The sequence below is a fragment of the Diabrotica undecimpunctata genome, chromosome 10 (assembly GCF_040954645.1).
Source record: "Diabrotica undecimpunctata isolate CICGRU chromosome 10, icDiaUnde3, whole genome shotgun sequence".
Taxonomy (NCBI): domain Eukaryota; kingdom Metazoa; phylum Arthropoda; class Insecta; order Coleoptera; family Chrysomelidae; genus Diabrotica; species Diabrotica undecimpunctata.
This window is the reverse complement of record NC_092812.1, coordinates 50,685,675-50,703,708: the sequence shown is the minus strand read 5'-3', so window position 1 is coordinate 50,703,708 and position 18,034 is coordinate 50,685,675. Positions and strand designations below refer to the sequence as shown.

Genomic DNA, 18,034 nt, shown 5'->3' with positions numbered 1-18,034 from the left:
TTAATTGGATAGCTTACCATGTTGGAGTTCTATTACCCAGGACTCCCACATGAAGGGCATTTTGCTGATAGTTGTGCTCCTATCGCGCATCAAGGTGCTATAGGAGAGAAAGGAATGGTCTGGACCATTGGAGCGCGGTGTAGTGACTCCTGTTTTTAACTCGATTTAATACACCTCGCTCTAATGAATTGTTACACCCGAACGTAATTCTTAGGGGTGAACACGTCTCACAGGCTGGGTTTAATTAAACTGCTTGCTTGCTTGCTTAGAAATCAGTTCCCCTCGAACGTCAGGAAGAAGCAGAACCAATCTGGCTTGAAAATGGCAAGTGTGTCCTTACCGAAACGTTGTAAAAACAATGGATTTTCTGGGAGGCAAACCCATGAAATCACATGCAGCTCCCGCAAAAACTTCAAATCCAATATATGATGGAATGTCTTCGCAAACAGTGCAGACATAAATTAATATAAATTGTAATAAATAATGTTTATAAAGTTTGTAGTTATTGGGAATAAATTAATAAATATAAATTAATTGTCTACACAACTTTTTATAGTTTGATAATAAATTATTACTATTTCATTTAAAATTTATTTTTTGATTGTTACAACCTTGTTCAGGGCCGGTATTCAATGTTATATTTGGTTTTTTAATGTTTCCGACATAGGTTTTACAACGTACGTTTAATATCAAAGAGAAGCAAAAAGTGTTGCAGACTGAGTCTGCTTGCCGATAATTCCTAGCACACTACTTTTATAATCATATTTAGTTATTAATGGAAATTATCGAATAAATTATATATATATATATATATATATATATATATATATATATATATATATATATATATATATGTAGGAATTATCAGGTAGTGGTCTTTAATAAAAATCTTTCGTTTTTCTAAGAACTCAATTATTCGCTATTTATTTAATAGCTTCCTCAGGAGAACACTACGAAACACAATGAACATTGTTACACATTGTACACAAATGACGAACAAATAGACTTAAAAACACAGAAGATAAAAGGTTTCACAGATAAAAACTGACATTAAAGTATGTCAAAAATGCATGTTAAGATTAAGCTTTCTTAAGCACTTTCGTTACAGTAATAAGATAAAATAAGTAAAATTACGTCAAATGTAAAAAATAACAATAAAAGAAACGTTAGAAGAATAATATTTGTTTGATCCGTTATTAAGGTTAATTGTTTTTAAGGTGACTGTTAGCTATTTTAAATATTTATAAATTTTATTTAGTTTAGGTATTACAATATTTGTTACTTAACTGTCCAGTGTTAGTTTTATAATTTAAAGTGTTATTATTTTTGTTAATGTGATCAATTGATCATACTATACATCCGACAAAGGTGGATATACGGTAGCTATGAACAAACAGGATTTTATCGACAAAACCTTAACGTTGTGAAACTACAAATCGACATATTATAAGGGTATGGACAAAGATCCTGCATCAGTGATACAAAAAAACTATAATGACAATAAAAATCTTAAAAACCAACATCAACTTACTGAACAAGTTGCAAAAAGTTGATAATTTATGACTCATGGTTCCCTAAACTTTATCGTTTGCCTAAAATCCATAAATTGGACGTTCCTCTAAGGTCTATTGTAAGTTCTTTAAAATCCACTACTTACAACATTTCTAAATTTCTTGCTGATACATTAAATGATGCCTTTGAATATCTCAATAATTTTACCAAATGATTATGTTTTGATTTCCCTAAATGTGGTGTCGTTATTTACAAACATTCCACTAAATATGGCCACGGACATTATACATAGAACCAAATTGGAACATTATAAAAGTCTACACTACATTCTCCAAAGGAGTTTTTTTGCAAATTCTTAGGTTCATTTTTAACAACAGTTACTTTAGTTTCAATAGTATTTTTTGGAAGAGATGGCGTTGAATATTCTTTGAACGGTGGAGGTTGACAATCCTGACCATAAACTCGTGGAAGGCGCGTCGTTGTTTGACCTTCCAAAGAAATCATCGTAGTAATCATAATCGGTGGTAATGACATTAAATTTTGCATAGTACGCAGCGGCAAGAGACGAATAAATTAGCAAAAGCGCCGTGAATAGCTGAAAAAGAAAAAAAAATTAACATGGTATATAGTCAGATCGATTATAAATATAATTAATATATGTACTTAGTAAACACGATAGCATAAATAATAATACACAGAACATACAACAGCTTTCATGATTTTACCTAACTGTATGGAACGTTTGAATTATTTCAGAAACCGTTATAAAATAGGATAACTATGAAATTTGTTATATAGGGGGTGTGTCTTCTATATATATTACATATACCTGATATTCTTATGGTATTTACGTTACGTTACGTTTTTGTCATATCTACTTTTTAGCTAAAATATCGATAATATAATACAGCAAAATTTTTCAATCACAGAATTATTTTGAGTATTTTTTATTTAATATTATCTAAACCTAAATGTAAACATTTGGAGTTTCCATCAGATGCTGGTATATTTGTCAATATCAAAAGAACCCATAAGGCTATGATTACCGTAATTCGTGTAAGAATTTTGATTAGTCTCTACTGAAAGTAACAATGAACCATAATATATATATATATATATATATATATATATATATATATATATATATATATATATATATATAATATACATATATATATATATATATATATATATATATATATATATATATATATAATATACATATATATATATATATATATATATATATATATATATATATAATATACATATATATATATATATATATATATATATATATATATATATATATATGTATAAATACATATCTAGATCTAATAAATAGTAAAACACAGACTTACTTGAAAGGCGGACCAAAATTTGAAAGATCCTTCGGTAATTATAAAGTCATAGTAATTGGTAAATGCATCTGCAGCTTGTTTGGGCTCTTCTTTCAATTTTTGAATTTCAGGAGGATGGTCAACGATTATGTCATGATGATTTTCATGATCATAGTCATGGAAATCCTCCATGATTCCTCTTCCTTTCCGCGAGTTTGCTAAAGGTTCGTTATAATCTACCAATTCTTGCTCGTATCTGAAAAAAGTACTTGATTTTAACTTTTTTTGAAATAAACGAAAGAAACTTTTATACCTTTAATGGATCAAATACAGCCATTCACAAGTAATGTATTAATAACATAAATTTTTCAAAAAGGTTTTAATTTTAATGTGTGAGTAGTAAAGAAAATTCATTAAAAAAATGATAAGAGGGACAAGAGTGACTATTGCATTTTTAATACGTATCCTGACAAAATGTTAGAAAACCAACCAATAGTCATTAATTAAGAATTAGTGCTGTTTCTGGTGATAGCTTCTAGTAAAGCATTGAAAAATATAGTTGATAATGTCGATAATGATATAGTTAGTAATCTTTTTTGGAAGCCGTCTGTTATAAACCGGTTGTTTTGGGATGTCTTATTGTACATATTTCATTCATTTATGACACCCATTTTGGAGACATTCGAAAAAAATTTACCGTCTGCGATGTATAACCTCGCAATCATTTAAGATATACTTGACTATTTAGGTCTCTGCTATACAATTTGCAGGTTAAGCATCCATAAAACAGTCCCATTGTGTGCATGTGTAAGAAAGCTGTTTGACATTCCCATAACCAGCGCTTAACCAAAGTATTGTGTAGCTGATGCAATTTTGACAAGCTTTTTCATTGCTTCTTGTTGCATTGTATTTTGTATTTTCCGGTGACCTGAAACCCATACTAGTGTGATAATGTTATATTCTGCCAAACTGTTGAGTTCCTCTCGACATTCCCACAATAGCCTAGGGTCGATCTGAAGCAATATAAGAGTATAAATATAGACTTACTAGTTTATTTTGACGTTTCGATTTCCACTTCGCAAATCATTCTCAAAATACTTCTTATTTGAAAGTAAAATTTTGGCTTATTACCAGAAAAAATAGTAAATTGTACATATCCATAAAATTATATGCCAGGCAGGAAAGACTGACAGGTGTATCCATACAAGATGAAGCTACCTGGTACACTGATGACTTCAAAAACATCGGATGGTGTTGGAGCCAGTATATAAGAGATAAAGCAAGCTCGATAATTATATCTAAGAAAGTCACAATTTTCCAGGTGGAAATAAATAACGGCAATTCATCACTGCATGGAAGAAATAGACCGACAGAAAGGAACGTACCATTCAATTGTTATTTTCACAGATCGCTAGGCAGCGGTTAAGGCACTTAATTTTGTACAGGTCAATTCTAAACTAGTAGTATGTGTCCCCTAAATAAACTAGGAGACCGTAGAAATGTCAAGGTAGAAAAAGCAGATGAAATTGTCCAAAAAGGCTCATATATGCTATTTGTTGGACCGGGACCTTTCTGCGGCATTGCAAAGGCAGTAACAACAACGGCTACGAGAAAGTGGTTAGCTTACAAATCTCTGGAATGATGAAGAAATTCACCAGGACAAAGAAACATTCGCCAAAATTTACTGAAAACATGAACAGAAAAGATCTTTTGTTAGTTTTCTCTAAAGTTGATTGTTTTTGGGTTAGAAATAATTTAAAACTAAAAAAAACGCAAAAATATGACAATTTTTAACGTTTAAAAACACGATTAAAAAAATTTTAGGCTTCTATCAGCCCCCGATGAAAATTCTCATGTCTCACGAAAGTAATTATCCAAAAAAATCTCAAATTTTTCCAAACGAACCCTAGCTTTTCACCTTGTCTATAATATACTGTCCATTAGCGAAATAAAGATTAATAAAGCAAATTTAAATAGTGCCGTAAAATAGAACGAAAATACAGTATACTCCCTATATACCGAACACGGTTATTACGAGTTTTCGCTTATAACGAGGTACATTAGATGTAACGTGAAATTTCTATTAAACTATAACCCTCTATAGCGAGAAAAATTTGCTTATAACGAGAGAAAATAAGATTGAAAAACGTGTTTTTTTACGTTTTGGCCCGGCCGTAGCTATAAATAAATACCCTTTTTAACTGCGGGCCGTCCGCAATAAACTTCTTACAATTTATGATTCTTAGTCCGAAATATACAATTTATGATTCACAAACTTTATCCAAAGAAAAAACGCAAATGAAGAAGCATAAAACTGTTTCACATCTTTAGAAAATATGATAGATAGAATACTGGACAATTTAAAGCAGTTAAAAATGACAGACTTCTTCCAATTGCAGAAGCAATAGTTTATGTTATCCTTGAAAATACGCTTTATACAGATTTTTTGTTTTAACGTATATCATTGACAATAAAAGTTGCCAGGAAAGAGGGAAGTTGCCAGGAATCGACAGGAGTGGCGACTTCTTTGTGAGCAGGCCAAGATCCACAACGGATTGTCGAGCCACTTATGATGATGATGATTGACAATAAAAGTAAACAACTCTGTTTTGTTTTAATGTATTTCATTGACAATAAAAGTAAACAACTTTTTTTCAAAAATGCCATTTAAACAATATTTATTAGCATCTTATATTGCTCCGAATGGCTTCACTATAGAAAGTTAATGTTTTAGAAAACTACATATTCATATGTATGCACAATATTATTGTTGTTGGATATAACGAGATCCGCTTATAACGAGGTAATTAGTCTGCCATTTTAGTTCTCGTTATAGAGGGAGTCTACTGTATTAACAATCCGCCAAATAATATGTACTGTGACCCAAACATGGCTTTGAAATTCACACCTACAACTAGCAACAGAATAATATTCAGCAACTAGCAACATAATAATATCGGTAAAGATATTATTTTTTTTATCTAAACTCCGCTAGTAATTTCATCGGTGAAGGCTATCAGTGGAAATACTACCTGGAACACCGTAAATCGTTTAAGGTCCTATCCCAGAGCCTCAAGGTCGCATTACTGATGTGTAGAACCAACAGGTTACCTTTGATTTCAACCGCAGATTTCACTCACAAATTTTCTGCGAGTCCATAAATTGTGTAAAGGTCATACAGCCTTCCGATCCTACTCCTATCATACATAGTTCGGCGGCTGGGTACTTTTCTGTATACATGGTAGGGTGGATAGTTAAAAACTATTCTATCTTATATAAAATGAGACGGACGACTACAAATTGTTATTCAGTGAAAAAATTTACATAAGATAGAATAGTTTTCAACTATCCACCTTTTCATGTATACATAAAGGTACCGAGCCGCTGAACTATGTATGATCGGATTAGGATCGGAGGGCTATATAATAAGTGTGTCTAAACATTATAACTAAGCATGGTAATATTGTTAATAGGTATATTTCAAGTAAGCTTAAAATCCAAACTTCCTTTCGTCGAGATATTTAGACTCAGAGTCATTTCAATTACTTATTCCCAAAATAAAATCAGGTCATCTTTAAAGGGATCTGAATCCGATCAAGATTATTTGGAAGTTAACGAAAAAGAAATATCCAACAAAATTATGACACGTTGTTTAAGCCACTCAACACAAAAGTGACTGTAACATACGAAAAAACTCTTGTACCTTAGTGGACCACCACTTGAAGACAGGACATAACTTTGACTTTACTAATGTAAAAATCTTGGAACAAGTTGATAATTATAAAAATCGACTTTTCCTTGAAATGGTACACATTAATAAAACTCCTGAATTTATCAATTATAAGACAGACACCAACCATTTAAGTAATATCTACTGCAACATACTAAACAATGTATGATAGATCTTAACCTTTAAAAACAAACTCAGTAATTCTCTAGTAACTCTACCTATAATTTTATTCCATTCCTAAATATCAGTATTACAATAACTGACTACTGTTACGTAAAAATATGAGTCATATTAAAAACCTGTAAACATCTTGTTTATTCACTAATATGTTTTAGATTGTACGAGACCCTTCAACCAGCTGGCAGGAACTCCAAGTAATAAAAAAACTGATTCCGTTCGAATCTTCCGGAATTAGGCCTGTCCATTCGAGGCGATAACAACGAGCTCTATCAACTGTATAAGGAAACACCCCTGTCAGACTTCATTAGAATACAAAGATTGCAATGGGCCGGACATGTGATACGAATGGGAGAGGATAGGCTACCAAAACGAGCACTGAACGCCAGAATGCAGGGAAAGAGACCAGTTGGAAAGCCAAGAAAGCGCTGGGAAGACACAGTAAGCAGCGACGCACAAGCACTTTTAGGAGTCCGTGTATGGAGAAGAGCAGCCACAGACAGACAAGGGTGGAGGCAAAAAATAAAGGAGGCCAAGGCTCATTTTGGGCTGTAGTGCCGTAGAAGAAGAAGATTCGAGGCGAAACCAGGTCAATTGAGGTCAACATGCATGGGGTTCTAGAGCAGCTGTTTTCGTATAAATATGAGGGAACTTTCATTTTGATGACAGTTAGTTAATATCTGACGACCCGCGCCCGCGATTTTAATTGTAGCGTTCGCATAAAATAAATTATGTATTATTAGTGGTTAAATAAACTCATATAAATTATCGTGCTTTTTAATAAATTAAAATAAGAACAATATAATAAATTAATAAAGACATTATAAATTAAATAAAGACATAGCAGTTAAATAAGTTCACAACACTACATACCATCAATTACATTTTATAGATCAATTTACCATGTTCCTGATTCTTTCTCAATTCTCTACTATTAATTCCATCTTTCCACTTTATAATATGTATAATACTGTTGCATATTTTTAGCAATACTATTGCTGATTCTATAGCTAAAAATCCATTACAGCACCCACATATGGTGATAGAAGAATTCAACACATGTGACCTACTTGCCTATATCAAACAACATATTATGAAATTTATATGGGACAGACTATGGATTCAATTTGGTGAAAGCACAGGTACTAATTTATACAAATTACAACCAACAGTAGCTGTAAAACAATTTTATAAAGATGTTACACCAAGCAGAAACACAGTGTCAACTGTCTTAAAAATAAAAGTAGATAATGGATATTTTCCGAAATATCTACACAAAATAGGAGTTCTCCCAACAGACCGATGTGGGTGTGGAACTAGTATAATCTGATTTACATAACATATTTTTTGACTGCCCACTACATCGTAATACAAGCACGTGACTGCTAAAAGAATTGATAAAAGAGGGTTTATGTACACCATTAAACGTAAATCTCCTATTAAGTGAAGACAATATAAAATTTTTTAAAATCATTATGGTATTTCTTGTAAAAATTAAATTAAAGATATAAGTGTAAAATCGATCATATGCATGAACATTTGCTTTGTATTTTTACCATATATGTTGCCCACCTACCTAACCGTGGTTTATGACTTGTTTGTTAAAATAAAGCCACTCTGATGAATCCCTGAGCGTGAAAAGTGTCCTCCTTGTACAATCCTGTATGGATAAATACTAATATTCATATGTAATTACGTGGCTAAAAGTTCCAAGCCAAAGCTAATAAGCAAAAAAATACGTTATCAAACATAAAAAAATCCATTTACTTTGTAGCTAATTTTTGTAAATAATATATTAATAAAAATTCAATATTATCGGGTCGCTATACTACTTTTAAGTATAAGCCTCCAGACTAAGTGAAAATTTCAAGGTGTTATGAGTTTAATGGATACAAAGCAAACAGTAGTTTATATCGAGGTTACAAAAAATAATTTATGTATACAATACATTAAATGACGAATAATAATTGGTTTGCTCCGTTAGTAGATGATACGTTTGCCTATATTAACTTAATTAGTACTTCATTTGATTTGTTGCCTTTGGATGTAAGGGGAACAGTAAACACATAACTGTTAAGATAAAATTAATTACGCCAATATTAGATTTCAAATTAAATTAAAGTTTTATTCAAAGTATGTACAAAATAAATATTACTGCTAATATTAAATTTTCTATAATAGTCAATAATTATTAATTCAGAAATATGATGATATAGAATTGACATGTAACCATAATTGAAGATTCTGTTAAACCGCCACGAAGGGTAAAGTTGCAAAAATACGGGTGCAAGAGGCCAAAATATAAACCTGTTTGAAAGATCACCCTACTTAATGATTTTGACGAAGAAAGTTCCAAAACATAAAAAAGCTGCACATATAAGCAGTGTTAGCAACCATTCTATTATTATAGTGGACATTCTATAATTAGACTCCTTTGATCTATGTCCTATCGTGTCTTTACAATAATCCTTAATTCTAGTATAATTTTCATAATCCATATTTTTACGATGGAATTATTTTCTAATATAAATAAATAATTCATTCTCAAAAAAATGAAATAACGACGTAGCTGAAATTGTCGAATTCGACGGTGTCGGATTTCGTTTGTAAAAGTCATTAATCCTCTTTAAGTATTGTTGAAATACATAATACTCTGCACAGTTACGACCCTGGATTATCCAATGGGTGACGACCTATACAATCACTATACAGCGTTAGCCAAAAGTCCACTAGGGGGAGGAAATAAACAAACGTGGACTCAACTAATCATAACAAATGATGTAATAGTGATAGATAACGTTACAGAGTCACTGTGACCCATAATTTTAATTGGGACCTTATTTCAAATGATAAGGACCCTTAAGCTAGCGGGGACTAATGAGCGGAATCCAATTTAACCTACGTAATATTTGTTCACCCATTTTTCACTAATTTATTACTACCCTAATAATTTCTCACCACCAAACCACCCTTAATGGGAGCGATTCTGCTGGCTAAAGTTCAAACTAGCAGAATTCGGAAAAAAAACTTTTTGCCTATGGCATATTTTTTCACCCATCTTTCACTAATTTATTACCACTCTAATATTTTTTCACCACCAAACCACCCTTAATGGGAGCGATTCTGCTGGCTTAAGGTTCAAGCTAGCAAAATTAGGAAAAAAAAACTTTTTGCCGATGGCATATTTTTTTACCCATTTTTCAGTAATTTATTACCACCCTAATAATTTTTCACCACCAATCCACCCTTAAGGGAAGCGATTTTGCTGGCTTACGGTAAAAACTAACTAAAATAAAAAAAATGTTTTTTAAGTTTACTAAACTTTAACCGCCTTAATAATCTTGCACCCTTAAACCAATCTTATTTGAAAGCGTTCCTGCTAGCTTAATATTTAAGCCAGCGAAATTAGAAAATAATATATATTTGAAATATCACAGTGTTTTGCTAGGTTTTAACGAATTTATTACCACCCTAGTAATTATTCACTCGTATAATGACGGTATTATGTTTTGTTACTTACTTCGTTTGGAGTACCAGAAACTGAATTCACTACGAATTTTGACCAGGATGAACGGCATGTGGAATGCAATTTTAGATTCCGTTGCCGAGTAATTTATCCAGCTGTTTGTTTCGCAAGTTTTAGGAAACACAGTGGTAAAAATTTGAATTCGGTTTCGCTAGGTAGAAATCGTTTGCTTTCTTTTTTTATATTTTTTAAATTGTACTTATGTAAATTGTATTTTTTAATAAAACTTATTTATTTTATTCAAAAAGAAAAAGTTTCTCGCCATTTGTAAAAGATACATTTATTTAATTAAGGGGAAAGGCGCCAAATGTCGCCTGGCAAAATTTCCAATGTGTTTTAAATGTATCCATTATTTTCGAATGCGGAGAAAACTAATAAATATTTTTGAAAAATTTAAACGCAGAATGAAAGATTACATTATTACTGAGGGCAGAAAGTCCCTGAAAACTTCTACAATGTTTATTTTAATATGTTATGTAACAGGGGTGAAAATAAAAGAGACATTATAGTATAATTTTTAATTGAAATTATTACATGCAAAAGAAACTTTTTATTTATTCTAATAAATATTTCATTCTGCCTTTAAATTTTTCAAAAATGCTTTTTAGTTTTTTCAGGATTTGAAAAAAATGGATACTTTTAAAACACACTGAACATTTTGACAGGCGACATTTTACGCCTTTCCCCTTTAATACCTTACGATTACAACTACTATTACTTACCTTATATAATTACGATTAGAAAACTATTCAAATTCAAAATAAATAGGATCAACTTCGGAATCCGAGTCGCCTTGAGGGTTAATAATTAGCGGTTGTGTCTCTACGGTCGCATCAATTATGTTATCATGATCCCACATTTTTTGTTCTTCTTTTATTACATGTCTTACTGCATCTTTCCAGTTTTATTCTGTGATATGTTGTAAAGACTCGTATAACAATTCACGTACAGCTTGTATTTTATATGACGTATTTTTTCTAGCCACATAACTTTTCATTTGTGTCCAAATGAGTTCAATTGGATTTATTTCGCAGTGGTAGGGTGGAAGTCTAAGGACTGTGATGTTTCGCCTTTCCGTTATTTTGTCAACTACGTATTTCTTGAACTTAGATTTTTGTTGCCGAGCAATTTTTAAAAGTTCTGCTTTTACCATTCCATCTTCGTAAGGCAGATACTTATTCCGCAGCCAGTCAAGAATATCCTGTTTCTTCCACGCAGTCATTGGAAGTCTTTCTACTAGTCGTGAATGATAAGGTGCATTATCTAATACTATAATTGAATTTGGTGGTATGTGTTCAATCATCTGCTCAAAATACTCTTCGAAAACATCAGCTGTCATCTCCTCGTGATAGTCTTTTGTGTTTTTGGACTGAAATTCCAACAAACCATGCTTAACAAATCCTTTTTCACTGCCATTATGAGAAATTATTAATCTACTGCCTTTACCAGAAGGTAGGGAAATACCAGTAGACCAACCTTCCATAAAGGCTTGCCTGGAGTTTAATATATTTTTACCTGACCAAATTTTTTTTAGAGTATAACCTGAGTTTACCCACGTTTCATCCTGGTAGAAGGTTTGCCTTCCTTCAGCCCGGAATTTTCGTATGGATCTTAGATAATTTCTTCTCCAACATATTATCTCCTCCCGGTCAATCAAAAGTGATTTTCTCCCACCGGAAATTTAATTCTTTTAAAACTTGCCACAATTTAGTTCGTTCGATATGATGCAAATCCGGGTCGTCTCTAACTTCTTGTAAAATTTTGTTTAGGTTTGGTATTTCTTTTTTGAAAAAAATCCATGAATTTTCCTTCGAATAAAATTTTTGGCAAATTCATCAATTTCAATAGGCTTTTTCCCTCTCTTTAAGTGTTCGTTTGTGTTTGGGTTAGCTATACCGTGTTTTTTTCTTTCTGATAGGAACCTATGTATAGTTGACTCTCCTACGCCAGTTATATTGGCACAACTTTCGACTATGTTGCGAACAGTGTTTGTGGGATTCTGAGAAACCAGAGCATCGTGAACATTCAGGACAATAGTCTTTTCTCTTGGTGAATAGACAGGCTTACTGACTGTACGCAACAGTACCGGCGTAAAACTTGATGATATTGATGATGAAGCCATCACAAACAATCCAACAAAACGAGCACGAGCGAAAGGTACGTATATGTTCGTAGGTATATGAAATAAAAAATCACTCACGCACTGCATATAATTCGCAAAAGAAATATTCGAAACGCTAATTACTGCCGTAGACGCGGAAACACCGACGAGCCATAAATTACATGCGATCAAAAACGTACTAAAGAAAAAACTGAACAGACGAGGCACGTGGCCAAAGACGGCATCTTTATACCCATTATATTATTAAAAATCTGGGGAATTCCATCCTAATTATCTTGCAACGGATATTACCTTCGGATATGAATTCCAACTTTTCTAGTAAGGTGATTAAACGCGAAGATTAGTATTGAAATATCCAAAGGGATAAGGTATTCTTATTTACAAAATTGTTAATGGTTAAATTCTTCTTTTTATTAATTTAATATACCTAATAACCAACATTAGAAAGTTTTAATTGTTTTTTTGCTAAATATATTAGTACTAAAATATTATTAATATTATATATGTATTATTTATGACAGTATTAAAACATTATATTATTATTTAATGAATAAACACCTTAGGAACGCCTATGATTTACGAGCGTTTTATGAGTTTGAGGCTCATTTCGTGCTATCAACCATTTGTGAACGGAGAATAGTATTTTTCACCCTCAACTAACCCATATCGAAAGTCAACAAGTCTTAGGTTAAAATCTAAGGTGATGAAAAGTCTATTTTTAAAATTTTACTGTACTCTATTAATCAATAATTCTGGTAAGTTAAAATTTATGGCAATTTTTTTTTATATCCCACCGAATCCACTGTACTCTACTTATAATTGAAATAAAAAAGTGTTCTGGTAAGTTTTTGCTTCACTTTCACCACTCTGGTAACTTTCCACCACTAAAGCAATTTTATTTAGAAACGTTCTCGCTAGCTAAATATTCGAGCCAGCAGAATTAAAAAAAATATATTTTGAAGTACCACAGTGTTTTGATAGGTTTTTACAAATTTATTACCACCATATTAATGTTTTACTTCTTAACTACTCCTTATGGGAAGTCAATATTAAGCTATTAAGCTGAAGCTCGAATATTAAGCTAGCAAATTCAAATAAAAATTTTAAAATACCACATGATTCTGCTCGATTTTTACTAATTTTTCGCCTCTCAACTAACCCGTGGTAGCTTAGGTTAAAATAAAAAAATTGATTCTTAAATACCACTGTGTGCTACAAAGTTTTTCCAATTCATTTACCACCTTCACAATTGTTTACCCCTATATAAGAAACCAATAATTCTGCTAGGTTGAATTTTGAACTGACAAACCAAAATTATAAAAGGTATTTTTAATAATTATTTTGTATTGTACTTTTATTTTAGCCTTTTACTATTTTTTGCTATCTTCATATATTTCACCTAACACACTGGGCATAAATTACGTACTTTACGTTCTAATTTTGGGGGCGTAGAGTCGTACTTTTTCGTCCGGTATAAAAAAATGCACGTTTTCACATTTCAACAGTTAAAAATCAACTATAGACGTGATCGTACGTATATGAATGTGCACTGATGTTTACTATTAAAAATTACTCAAAAACTATTGTACTCAGCATAAAACATACTCAGGGACAGTACAGAGGCGCCATATTTGCAATTTATTGCCAAAGTAAAATAATAGTGAATAGGCCGGTATTAATATAAAATCCGATTAAGACTGCAGCCCCCACTCTTTGATTGGCGGTGCACTTCACTCAGGTATATGTGAAACGTGGACCCTCTCAACCACTGATGAAAATCAACTGAGAATATTTGAGCGCAAAATACTAAGGAAGATATTTGGACCAACCCAATGCAGCGATAGTTCGTGGAGAATTAAAATGAACCACGAGCTGGATGAACTAATGCAGAGCGCAGATATTGTCAGATTTGTAAAATCACAAAGACTAAACTGGCTTGGTCACCTAGAAAGAATGCCAGATAATCGAGCTGTAAAAATAGTCCAGAGATGGAAGCCCCAAGGAAACAGAACAAGAGGAAGGCCCCGTAAAAGATGGATAGACGACGTAGAGAAGGATCTTAAAACCATGAACATCAGGCAGTGGCGAAGGAAAGTATCCGACAGGGCAGAATGGAAGAACATTGTTAAGCAGGCCAAGACTCACAAAGGGTTGTAGCGCCATTAGAAGAAGAAGAAGAATAAATATTTAAATCTCTTTACCAATAGTACCAAACATAAGCCTTACTATGAGCGAGTACGGTGTTACCTGAGATATCTTAATATAGAATTTCCAATTACCTTTCCAATCAATATTAAAAGCCCCTCTCCTTGGAAAATTAATACCCCAAATTTAAATACTTGTCTAACTCAATACAACCAACATATTAACTGTTACGCAGAGATTAAGAATAATCTAGATCTAATTCTCCGTCAGCATTACGAACATTGCTATAAAATCTTTAGAGATGCATCTAAGTGTGATAAAGGAGTAGGTGCTGCATTCGTTACTCCAAGCGATACATATCAATTTCGTCTTCCAACCTTCTTTTCGATTTTCTCCGCTGAGCTCTATGCAATGTTTAAAGCTATCATGCATATAAATTCTAATAACATTCCTAACTCTGTTATCTTAAGTGACTCACTAAGCGCCCTTCAAACCCTTAAACAGATCTATCCTAAAGGTCCCCTTGAGAAACTGATAAAACTAGAACTCATGAAAGCTCAAGAAAATTCTAGGAGTATCAGATTTATATGGATTCCATCCCACATTGGCATTGCTGGCAACGAAAGTGCGGACCAGTGCGCGAGTGAAATTGCTAAATGTGCCGATATAGAAAAAGCCGAGAATCGAAGTACCGCGAGTGAAAAAGCTTTTATAAAAAATCGAGTTTTGTGCAAGTGGCAAAACGAATGGCAATCTTCTCAAACATCACTGAAGCAAATTAAAAATGACGTTACAGCTTGGCAACCCTCAACCAGGAACAGAAGAGAACAATTGGTGATAACTAGATTACGAATTGGACACACGAGACTTACTCATATTTACTGTCCAAAAGTGATCCACCTATTTGTGAAACATGTAATGTACAAATAACCGTTAACCATTTATTAATTGAATGCCATAGATTTGCCAATTTTCGTCTTACATTTAACATACCTAACAGTTTAAGTAATTTATTAGGCACTAATTTTTCAGTTAGTAATATCGCAAATTTCTTAAAATCTATAGGAATATTTTATAAACTCTAATTTTGTAATTCTGTATCCGCCGCTCATAACCATTATGGTGGATGCGGCTGTAATTTCTAAATAAAAAATAATAATAAATATAAATTTCCCAAACTCTCTATACGTAAATTCCCTTATTTACGACCTGATATTTACGGCCATCTTTATAATACTGACGCAGCCAAATCTCAAATTTTTAAAGCCTATTTCATAGAAATTTCCTTTGCCTGTTAATATCGGTCAAAATATTTTTGTCGATTTGTTAATGGAAATACCCAATACTATTTTACGAAATTAAATAGGGATGAAAAATAAAAGGGGATGAAATAACCTGTATAATTATGGTCTGTTTTTCTGATATATGCTTATTTCGATAGTTTAAAATTTTCTCCGTGTTCAAAAGATTCTTAAGTTGCTATAATAGAATGTTGCAAAAGAGGAAACGTTTGTCGCTAAAAAACAAAATAAATATATGAACAATGGCCGAAAGTAAAAAGTATGCTTTAAGATCGCGAAAGCAGGCCGAACAACTGGGGTTGAAAAAACTCAAATTAACAATGTTACCAAATATAAGTCAGTTAAAAAAGAATGTTGAAGAAGGAGTTGGAGCAAAAACGAGAGTTTCCTAAATTAGAAAGATTGGCAGTGGATCAAGTCGTCTACAAAATTGGTTTTGCAAATACAAAAATGAAGCGATTTCAATATTTGGGCCGACATTTAAAGAAAAAGAACTCTAGGCATCAATCAGTTTAAAGATGGAAAATTTTGCAGCATCAAATGGATGGTTGGAAAGTTTCTACAAGCGTCATAATATAATGTTGAAATCAATTTGTGGTGAGTCTGCAGTAGTTAATTTGGACGACATAGAGGGCTGGAAAATCAAGTTAGCATTGGCGTGAAGGAAATATTCTCCACGAGATATATACAATGCTGATAAAACGGGCCTTTATTATCGAGCCATGCCTAACAAGACATTTGCGTTAAAACATGAAAAATATGCAGGAAGAAGTCATCAAAACAACGTTTGACTATTTTGCAATATACAAATATGGAAAGGATATTCTTCGAAAGAATATCCATTAGTAATTGGAAAAAGTAAATATCATCGCTGTTTTGTAGTCACATTGACAAATTACCCTTAGAATGACTTTCTAACAAAAAGGCTTAGATGGCAACAAAAATTATGACAGGACGGCCATAAATTTGATAATAAAATAAAAAAACAAAATACTAAAATGCTTCTTTTCCTGAATAATACCACGTCACATTCTAAAGTTTCATAGAAATTTTTAAAATAGTCTTCCTCCCAACCTAGACCACTTCACATTGCCAGGTCTTGGATCAAGGAATAACTCAGAATTTCAAATTAATTTACCAAAATTTTTTCATTAAAAGATTTCTTGCGTTTTTTTTTTGTCGGTGAATAATTATGATTTCGAGAATTGCAAAAAAAAACGTAATTACGCAAGAAATGTTTTTCCAAAGTCGGCTTCTCTGATGTTATCCAAGAAGATCTACTCTATCCATAAAAAGAGATTTAAATCAAATATGTAAATATAAAATAAATATTGAAAGAGAATCCTTCAAGTTAAATCGATTGATAATTTTATTTTTAGTCAATTAAAGAAAAGTTTTACCTTGAATTTGTGGACATCTCTACAGGTTTTTCTGTGGTAGCCATAGGATAATTTTCTCTCTTAGTTACTCTATTGGTACTTATAGTATAACAACACCCACACAAACTTCCAAAAACAAACAATAAACTTAGAAAAAATTTACACGTTTGAAACATTATACTATAAACCAAAAAATGATTTTTAAAAACAGCTCTGGCTATTATGAAATTTCAGAGTGTTTCGATGTGTTAAAAAACGAAAAATATGTGGATGCAATAAAATCCTATATGACACTATTTAATAGACGTGTTGTATAAAAAATGTTAAAAGTCACGTGTAAATAACGGAACTGCTAGGTTATAATATAATCCACAAATAATCACTTGCCTCATTCTATTATTTATATTTACAATTTGATTCATTATCTATTAGGATTATTAGTCTATTAGAATTTATTAATTTTAATATGGGTCAACTAGGTACACAGACTATTTAAAACTATATTGTGTATTTATATAAAATATCTATATAATATATATTTTTTAGTTTATAACCTTTTTAAATTGTAAACAATATATTTATTTCTTCAAAATGATCTAATTGAAAATTACAATAATTTATTAAACACAGTAATTTTCTTCATAAGTATCTCTATCAGTGAATACATAAAAATCAACTATTTCTCTTAAATTATGCATCTAATTACAAATATTAATTTTCTTAATCAAATAAATCATTGTAAACACAAATAAAAACCTACCAAATCTCAACCCATCCACTAAAAATTACTTAGCATTTCGCA

The 18,034-nt window shown here is 31.8% G+C and overlaps 1 protein-coding gene across 1 annotated transcript; it reads right to left on the bottom strand.

Moving 5' to 3' along the window:
• Positions 1-871: 871 nt before the first annotated feature.
• LOC140452367 (uncharacterized) lies at positions 872-17,512 on the bottom strand. The gene is made up of 3 exons (XM_072546573.1): positions 17,254-17,512; positions 2,874-3,108; positions 872-2,107 (listed from the first exon to the last, which is right to left on the bottom strand). Exons 1-3 carry the CDS (start codon positions 17,406-17,408, stop codon positions 1,901-1,903), a joined length of 597 nt encoding a protein of 198 aa, XP_072402674.1. The 5' UTR covers positions 17,409-17,512; the 3' UTR covers positions 872-1,900.
• Positions 17,513-18,034: the final 522 nt, after the last annotated feature.

Excerpts from the sequence above, each read along its gene's own strand:
- LOC140452367 (XM_072546573.1), bottom strand. The coding sequence starts at position 17,408 with ATGTTTCAAACGTGTAAATTTTTTCTAAGTTTATTGTTTGTTTTTGGA. Across the intron at positions 3,109-17,253 it reads GAGATGTCCACAAATTCAAG|ATACGAGCAAGAATTGGTAG; the intron begins GTAAAACTTTTC and ends TACTTTTTTCAG. Across the intron at positions 2,108-2,873 it reads AATTTTGGTCCGCCTTTCAA|CTATTCACGGCGCTTTTGCT; the intron begins GTAAGTCTGTGT and ends TTTCTTTTTCAG.